At 50.8% G+C, this 9667-nt stretch overlaps 1 protein-coding gene across 1 annotated transcript in view; it reads left to right on the forward strand.

The window, feature by feature from the left end:
* Positions 1-293: 293 nt before the first annotated feature.
* Positions 294-9667, forward strand: part of SH3BP5 (SH3-domain binding protein 5 (BTK-associated)) — an 84754-nt gene continuing 75380 nt past the window's right edge. The window contains exon 1 of the mRNA XM_010856739.1: positions 294-1563. Coding sequence (XP_010855041.1) covers positions 1378-1563 — 186 coding nt within the window. The 5' untranslated portion in view covers positions 294-1377. The remainder of the gene's footprint in view (positions 1564-9667) is intronic.

The raw sequence follows: 9667 nt of genomic DNA on the forward strand, positions 1-9667 counted from the left end.
CATCGCCGGGACTCCCGGTGCGACGCGGGGGGTCGCCCGCAGCGTGCCCTGCGCTTGGGGCGGACGTGCAACAAAGAGGAAAGGGGGCGGGGGCGCCTGGCCGGGTTCGGGGTACCCGATCCGGCTCGGCGCGCCGCGGGCTCTGCGCAACCTCCGGACTCCGGGAGCCCGGCCGGCGGCGTAGCGCGCGACCCCGGGGCGCTGGGCGCCGGCCACCCCCCTACACCTGGGGCGGCCGCCGTGCCCGGGGGTCGGAGCCCTCACCTGGCAGAGGGGACCGTGCGGAGCCATCCCCCCCCCACACCCCCGATTCATTGTTAGCAAACCGAAGGGTTTATTGTCACCCCGGCGCAGCCCTCCGGCTGGCCTCAAATGGTTTAAAACCCAGCTTTTCCTCCTTGTGAGGTCGAGTGTGAACAGAAATCAGGGCCAACTGGTGCGCAAAGCTGACGCGCGAGAAGGCGAGAGGGTTGGCCTGCTTCCTGCGCCTCCATTTCTCCGGGAGATGATTAAAAAGCGGTTTCCTAGCCGAGATCTCAAAGTGACAGCTTAACCTCTTCACCCTCTAAGCAAAAAATCACAGCACACCCCTTTGCCAAGACCCATTTTTCTGCTCTTCCATAAGTCACTTGTAACAAAACCCTGCTTTTCAGCACGAACTGCGATTTCTGGAGACCTAATTGGTTTTTCAGTGTGCAGATCTGTTAAAAAGCTCATTTAACTCAGCTGTTGTGTTTAACTGAATTGTCATGGCAGGTGAGCAAGATAAAAATCAGGTGGAAAAAGCTCCGTATTAGGAATTCTATTAAAATCAGTTTGGGCTACTAAATTTTGTTTTCTTGGGGAATTCTGTTAACAGGATCCTTTGTTTGCAGAGTAAAATGAGTTAACTTCATGCTGGGCGCTTTTTACAAAATGTTAGCTTGTAAATATTTAAAGGATCAGGATTAAAGCTAGTTTTAGTTGTTTTGTAAACAGCTAGGTAGTTTGAATAATTGGCGGTTTGAAAAGAAAATGCTCTCTACAGAAAAATGCTCAACTTTGGGTTGAGTTAATGCCAGAATTCCACCCTTGGTTCGCATCATTTCATTGAGTTTATACTTTAGGCTTGGCTTTGTTTTCTTTTATTATCTTTTCTGCAGAATTCCTGCTCTAAAGCAGAAAGCATTATTTTGATTTAGCCTCTAAACCATTTGTAACAGGTGGGTTTACCTGAAGGCACAAACCTGCAATAAATAATTGACCTTCTAAGAAAAGACAAATTCCTGGGACCTTAAGTCATTTTCAAAAAGGCCACTATCAAGAAAAAGGTTTCAGAAATGCTGACATTCATTTGTTCTTCCAGCCAAGGCCCAACTGTTTTCCTTGACAATTAATATGGACTGGTTCCTCTTCCTACAAACTGGCCAGAGTAATTTTGCAGATTTTGGAGCTGAGTCACAGTGGAAACCAAAGACATGCATCCCTGAAGTCTTTTTTTCTGTCCCTTTTCTTCATCAGGGAGAACTGGAGAAGCTCAATCAATCCACGGATGATATCAACAGACGGGAGACTGAACTTGAGGTACAGAAAGCTGGGTCCTGAAGTGAAGGTGGCTTCTGTCCTGCTGACCCCAGGCTGGTTCATTCTGTTTTAATAGCTGCAGAGTGGTTGCTGGCGTTCCCTCCTTGAAGTTGAGCAATAGCAAGCTGCCCGACAGAATAAATTACACCACTGAGGCCAGCTTGTGGGTGGAACACATGTGGATCCAATTTCACGTGGTTTTCATCCTGCAAACTCGGAGGGGCCCAAACCAAGGGCTTTAGACACTCTTAAGCCCTGAAGTTAACGTGTCCGTTGAAAAGTTAGAAGGATTGAGGGGGGAAATTAGCTGTGCCCTTTAATGGATAAGAACGAATGAGCTCACAAAATCTCTTAAATATTTTACAGCGACTCCTTACATTGCTACTTGGAAATAATCATGTGTTTCCTTAAAAGTACTTAGATCTTTTTTGACTTTTGGGCCCCAACCATTCGCTGCCTCCTTCTCCCCGCCCTTCCACTCTCCTGCTTTTTTTCTTTATTGTCTGCTTGGGTATAGAATATTAATGATCTTAATGATACAGAAAAGCTGTTTAGTCTCGGAAGTGCTTTCCTGCCTGGAAAAATCTGGAGAGCTGAGACCTCGATTTGAAGTTCGTGGGCATCTTCCCACCTGAGTGAACAGATTGACACTTTGTGGCTCCCACTTAGCCCCCATCCCTTTTCAGCAGTGGTTTTCCCACCACTTCCCAGCAGGTTTGACAACCCCCGCTTGTGTCTGGGAGCTGTGGGAGGACCCGCGTCTGTAGGTCAGCAGAAGGGGCGGGCGCCGCTGGTCCCTCCGGGTGAGGGGGTGGGAGGTCTCAGGAATGTGATCCACCAGCCTGGCAACCCTGCTTTGTCCCTGCATGTCGAGGCCAGAGGTGGCCCGAGAGGCAAAGCTAGTTTGCCGAGTTGCTTCTGAAGGACTTTTCCTGTGTTCTGATTCATCTGTGAGCCGTCTTCTCCCCCAAGTGAAGTACCTTCTGTGTGTGGAAATTTTTTGCACGTATCATGAATCAGGACTGTTTGCTGGGCAGTTGAAATCTCTTAGAATCTCACGTTTGGAATTCATTTAGCAGCATGACCCATTTCATTCCTATCAGGGTTTGACGTTTCCAAAAATTTTTTTTTTATTTTATTTTTTTTTAGTTTTTTAAAAAATTTTTAATGTCTCTCTCTCTCTGGCTGCTGTGAGTCTTGGTTACAGCATGAAGGATCTGTAGTTGTGACATGCGAGCTCTTAGTGGAGGCGTGTGGGGTCTGACCAGGGGTCGAACCTGGGCCCCCTGCATTGGGAGCGCTGAGTCTCAGCCCCTGGGCCACCAGGCGAGTCCCCCGAGGGTTTTACAGGCTTTACCACCTTCCACCTTGTCACAGCAGCCCGGAGCTGTGCTGTTCATGATGGCCACCTCTAGCCATGTGTGGCTATTTGAATTTAAATTAATAACAATTAAATAAAAAGTTCACTTCCTCAGTCATAGTAGCCACCTTTCAGGGGTGCAGTAGGCCTGGTATTGGACAGATCGGAGAAAACTCCCATCATCGTAGACAGTTCTGCCAGGTGGCCTGGGCCTGGCAGGTAGGGTGGGAGGCAGGGACCACTGGTTCTCCAGGGGAGGACACAGAGGTCAGTGTCCTCACAGGTCAGCCACACGGCAGAGCCTAGTCATTTTTCAGATCCCCTTCCATTACTCATGCTCTGCGATCCCAAATACCAGCAGACAAGTTAGAAATATTTTGGTTTTTTTTTTTGTTTTTTGTTTGGCAAAATACTGATTTATTCAGGGCCTCTCAGGTGGTCCTAGTGGTAAAGAACCCGCCTGCCAATGCAGGAGATGTAAGAGATGTGCGTTCAGTCCTTGGATTGGGAAGATCCCCTGGAGGAGGGCATGTCAACCCACTCTGGTATTCTTGCCTGGAGAATCCCATGCACAGAGGAGTCTGGCGGGCTTCCGTCCATGGGGTCACAAAGAGTCAGACACAACTGAAGCGATTTAGCATGCACGCACGATTTAGCATCCAGCACATATTTATAGGGCTACTCCATTCCGGCCCCTGTCCGGGTTGCGTTCCCCTTCTGAGGCACAGTTGTTTCATCTCAACTCTTCAGCCCCGATTTCCGAAGCCCCTTTCTGGACACACTCAGGTCTTTGTGTGTCTCGGGAAACTCTGACAGGTGTTTCCTGCCTGGCTCAGGAGGGCACTTGGCAGCCGCAGGGAGAGGGGGTCAGGCTGACCTGTGTCACCGGCTGCCCTTTCCGTGGCCTTATTATAACCAGGGTGTGAGTGCTTAGTTGCTTGGTCGTGTCGGACTCTCTGCGACCCCGTGAACTGCAGCCTGCCAGGCTCCTCTGTCCATGGAATTTTCCAGGCAAAGGATCCTGGAGTGGGTTGCATTTCCTTCTCCAATAACCAGGGTGGACTCAGGCAAGTATAGGGCAAACTCTGGACGTCATGAAAACTTCCTTAGCAGTCGTGTTGAAAAGGAACAAGAAACAGCTGAAGCTAATTTCCATCCAATTTCCTTTAACCCAGAATTTTTGAGATAGAATAATTTCAGTGTGGAATCAAAACAGGAAAATCAAGAGTGAGATGTTTTGCATATTTTTGTACGCGGTCTTGGAAGTCTTGTGCATCTTTTATACTAGAGCATGTCTCACTTCAGACCAACCAGGTTTAGGAGGGCAGCCCGGGTCTAATTTGTTGGGTTTCAGCCTCTGTGCAGGCTCTCTGGGCACTGCTCACACTCGCAGAGCCCACCGGGAAGCTGATGGCTGTTGTCTGGCGGGCTATGTCCCTTCGGGCGGGCACTGGGCACCCACCTTGTTGTCGGGCTTGCAGCCTCTGCTGATCCAAGCAGATAGGGGTTCAAGACAGAGGCCCTGCCTCAGGGAGTTGATATCTCAGTTGAGGCTGGGGTGTGGAGGGGCGGCTAGTGATTACAGATTGCGAGTCCAGTAGAAGAGCGACCTGACAGAGGAATCTCCGGAAAACACTGAGTGGAACAAGGGAGCCTGTGTGCGGAGCGGCAGATGGAGGGAGCAGCGGGGGTGCCAGGGGAGGGCGGGCACTGATGGGCGTGGGCCAGGGAGCAGCCATCTGAGCACACGGATGGCCCTCCTTGTTCGCAGAAGTTTCCACTAAGCTTGCGGGAAGCCATGGCTCCCAAGGGAAATGTTGTGACCAAAGGCTTTCAGTAAGTTCAACCTCATTAGGCTCCCGTGAGCCACTGGTCCCCCACGTCCACTGATCAGTATGTAACTGTGTGTTTCTGTTTAAAGACACATTCAGTTCAGTTGCTCAGTCGTGTCCGACTCTTTGTGACCCCATGGACTGCAGCACGCCAGGCCTCCCTGTCCATCACCAACTCCCGGAGTTTGCTCAAACTCATGCCCATTGAGTCGGTGATGCCATCCAACCATCTCATCCTCTGTCTCCCCGTCTCTTCCTGCCTTCAATCTTTCCCAGCATCAGGGTCTTTTCCAGTGAGTCAGTTCTTCACATCAGGTGGCCAACGTGTTGAAGTTTTAGCTTCACCATCAGTCTTTCCAATGAATATTCAGGACTGATCTCCTTTAGGATGGACTGGTTGGCTCTCCTTGCAGTCCAAGGGACTCTCAAGAGTCTTCTCCAACACCACAGTTCCAAAGCATCAATTCTTCTGCGCTCAGCTTTCTTTGTAGTCCAACGCTCACATCCATACATGACTACTGGAAAAACTCAGCCTTGACTAGACGGACCTGTTTTGGCAAAGTAAAACCTTTTGGCAAAGTAAGACCTTTTTGTCTCTGCTTTTTAATATGCACGTGATTTTATTGTAAAGATTTTTTTTTTAAGATTTTTTTTAATGTGGACCATTTTTAAAGTCATTATTGAATTTGTTAAAATAGTGTTTCTGTTCTCTGTTTTGAGTTTCTGGCCTGTGGAATCTTTGTTCCCCAACCAGGGATGGAACCTGCACCCCTGCAATCCAGGAAAGGCAAAGTCTTAACTACTTGACCAGCACAGAAGTCCCTAAAGACACCTTGCTACTGCTAAGTCTCTTCAGTCGTGTCCAACCCTGTGTGATCCCATAGACGGCAGCCCACCAGGCTCCCACGTCCCTGGGATTCTCTAGGCAAGAATACTGGAGTGGGTTGCCATTTCCTTCTCCACTGAATGAAAGTGAATAGTCAAAGTGAAGTTGCTCAGTCGTGTCCGACTCTTAGCGACCCCATGGACTGCAGCCCACGAGGCTCCTCTGTCCATGGGATTTTCCAGGCAAGAGTACTGGAGTGGGGTGCCATCGCCTTCTCCGAAAGACACCTTCTATAATGTGTATTTTTGGTTCATTCATGTTGAGCTTGGCCATCAGCTCCATGACTCAGCCTGCTCAAAGGTTATTCAACTCGTGTTTTCTCCGTTAGGCTCATCACAGCTTTCCTGGTCTTAGGACACTAGCCAGCCCTTTAGCACTAGGCTTGGGGTCCATTTTAAGCAGCAAAATCAGCAACGTAAAGCACAAAAATGCAGAAAGTGTGGCACTAAATGGACTGTGTCAAGGATGCCTGTTTGCAGCACGAGAGCTGGGGCGGGGCAGGGGGGGTCTGTCCCTCCTCCCCGAGAACAGCCCCGCGGGCACCTGGAGCACCTTGCGCTCTGTGCAGGCCCGTGCGTGGCTGTAGAGCAGCACCGTATTTTTTGGAATTAGTGAGTAGACAGATTCACAGATGATGACAACTGACTGTGATATTTGAGAGCCTCTGGGGCGGGGCTTCTGCTGTCCGCCTCTCCTTTCCTTTGCTTTGTGATTATGGTCTGCAGGGCCCAGCACCCCTCGTGACTTGGAGTGATTCAGGTGAATGGGTGACCCCAGTGCTCATGTACCGTTTACAACATCCACGATATGGAAGCAACCCTGTGTGTTCACTGATGGGTGAATGGATAAAGATGTGGTACAGGACTTCCCTGGTGGCCCAGTAGTTAAGAATCCAGGTTTGCACTGCATTTGATCCTTGGTTGGGGAACTAAGATCCTGCACGTGGTGCAGCCAAAAAATTTTTGGTACGTATATCCATAATGGAATGTTACTCAGCCGTGAAAAATGAAATTTGCAGCAACCCAGATGGACTTGGAGGGCATTACGTGAAGGTGAAAGAAGTCAGACAGAGACAAATACTGTGTGATTCTGCTTGTATGTGGAGTCTGAAAAATACAACCAACTGGGGAATATGACAAGTGAAGCAGACTCACGGGTGTAGAGAACAAGCTAGTGGTTATCAGGACAGAGTATTGGAGGTAAGGCAGCCTCAAGGATGTTTGTATAATATGGGGAATATAGCCAGTGTTTTGTATTAACTATAAGTAGAAAGTTTAGTTCAGTCGCTCAGTTGTGTCTGACTCTCTGCAACCCCATGAACTGCAGCACGCCAGGCCTCCCTGTCCATCACTAACTCCCGGAGTTTACCCAAAGTTTACTCTTGTCCATTGAGTTGGTGATGCCATCCAGCCATCTCATCCTCTGTCGTCCCCTTCTCCTCCTGCCCTCAATCTTTCCCGGCATCAGGGTCTTTTCAGATGAGTTCGTTCTTTGCATCAGGTGGCCGAAGTACTGGAGTTTCAGCTTCAACATCAGTCCTTCCAATGAACACCCAGGACTGATCTCCTTTAGGATGGACTGGTTGGATCTCCTTGCAGTCCAAGGGACTCTCAAGAGTCTTCTCCAACACCACAGCTCAAAAGCATCAATTCTGCTTCCCTGGTGGCTCAGAGGTTAAAGCATCTGCCTGCAATGCAGGAGATCTGAGTTCGATCCCTGGGTGGGGAAGATCCCCTGGAGAAGGAAATGGCAACCCACTCCAGTATTCTTGCCTGGAGAATCCCATGGATGGAGGAGCCTGCTGGGCTACGGTCCACGGGGTCCAAAGAGTCGGACACGACTGAGCAACTTCACTCACTCACTTCACCCAGCTTTCTTTATGGTCCACCTCTCACACCCATACATGACCACTGCTAAGGACACACTTCCCTGTTTAAAGAGCACGTTTCACAGAAGAGGAGTTTGAAACTGCAGAAACATTGAAGTAAAGTGAAGTCGCTCAGTTGTGTCCAACTCTTTGCAACCCCATGGACTGCAGCCCTCCAGGCTCCTCCATCCATAGGATTTTCCAAGCAAGAATACTGGACTGGGTTGCCATTTCTTTCTCCAGGGGATCTTCCCAACCCAGGGATCAAACCCAGGTCTCCCGCATTGCGGGCAGATTCTTTACCAGCTGAGCCACCAGGGAAGCCCAAGAATATTGGAGTGGGTAGCCTATCCTTTCTCCAGGGGATTTTCCCGACCCAAGGATTGAACCCAGGTCTCCTGCATTGCAGGCAGATGCTTTACCCTCTGAGCCACCAGGGAAGCCCAGACTTTTATCAGAGAGGCTCTTGAATATGAGCCTGATGTTTCAAGTTAAGAAAACACATGTATTTTCCCACAGGCGCATTGGTTAATCAGCTTTAATCATTAACTCATGGAGTGTTTCTTGAGCACCCACTGTGTGCTTCCCTGAAAGCCTGTCTGAAGGGGGCGGGCCTGGGGCGGGCAAGGACCCTCCAGAGGGAACAGTCGGTGCTAAGGAGGGGCGCCTCCTGGGCTGAGCACCGGTGCCCTGGGGGTGGGGCGAGCCGGTTGGAGAAAGATAAGCAGTCCTTCTGCCTGTGGCAGCCTCGCCCCGGTGTGCAGTGGGCAGGGAGACGTGCTGATGCACTTGGACGCCGTGTACCCGCATCTGTTCTCAAAGGTTTGAAATGAGAGGCAGCGCAGAGAATTTCTAAGTCACTGTCATCAGGATCTGTAACATTCCATGCCCAGTTCCTTAGTTTTTTTACCGCCGTGTGTAGTGTTTCCTTACCCCCTGCTGCTCTGAAGGTGGGCTCGTCTCGGGGTGAAATGGTCACTGATGAGGAGCAGGAAGGGCCCTCCAGGCCCAGTTGCCCACGCACATGTTTCTGGCTCAGAAAGCCATCGCACACTGACTTTTCAGCCTGCCCTTCCCAGTGGGGCAGAGGCGCTTCACTGTAAACGGCCGAGCACTTTCCCTCTGTGCCTGGGTGGAGGCGGTTTGAAAAAGCATCCGAATTCTGGACATCTGTGTTCCTCAGACTCACAGAAGGCCTGCACCCAGCATCAACCTTCTCCTTTGCCAAAAACTAGCAAACAGCTTCTCTTTAAAAACCTGTCCCGAGCTTGGAAACTTGGGGTTGGGGAGGAGAAGAACCGGTGAATTGGGCGCATCCTGGACTCTTCCTAATGAATTACTAGCACAAGTCAGGGGAAGAGAAATTATTTTCTCAGAGGACAGTGCTGTCACATCGTAGCACTTTCTCCTTTTAGGTGTGTGTGTGGTGTGTGTTGCATGACTATGTGTGTGTGTGGTGTGTGTGGTGTGTGTGTGTGTATTGCATGAGTGAGGCTGGAATCTTTTTGTACTTTCAGTAAGGTGTGTGTGTGTGTTGCATGACTGTTGGTGTGTGGTGTGTGTTCCATGGGTGTATGTGTGTGTTGTGTGTGTGTGGTGTGTGGGGTGTGTGTGTGTGGTGTGTGTGATGTGTGTGTGTGGTGTGTGTGTGGTGTTTGTGTGTGTGTGTGGTGTGTGTGTGTGTGAGTGTTGTATGACTGTGTGTGTGTATGCTGTGTGTGTGGTGTGTGTGTGTCTGTATGTTGCACAGTGAGGCTGACTCTGTGTGATCCGGATCCCCCCTGATCCCCCCAGAGGGATCCGGTTGCAGGGCGCAGTGCCCTGGAGGCGTCGTGTAGCCCGTCCCGAGGCCCTCCTGTGGCTCTGGCTCTGGCTTGTGCTGGGTCCTCACTGTGCCGGGGGCCTTGGCCACAGAGTTGGGGACCTGGTCAGGGTCTTGGGAGCTGGGGGCGCTCTGATGTAATGGGGGCTTTGGCATCAAGGCCTAGGGACTCAGGTTTTTGGGAGGGCCAGCCGCTGGCAGGGGAGGGCGGAGAGTGGCCATGCAGACGCCCCGCAGCCTGGACAGCGTGGCGGGGAGGGGAGCCAGCGGGGGAAGACCTTTCGGTCACCGGCTGGGGGGGGCGGCTTTTTTGGGCCCCTGGGGCACCCCGCTCTCA

This window comes from Bison bison, unplaced genomic scaffold (genome assembly GCF_000754665.1).
Source record: "Bison bison bison isolate TAMUID 2011002044 unplaced genomic scaffold, Bison_UMD1.0 scf7180017864374, whole genome shotgun sequence".
Lineage (NCBI taxonomy): Eukaryota > Metazoa > Chordata > Mammalia > Artiodactyla > Bovidae > Bison > Bison bison.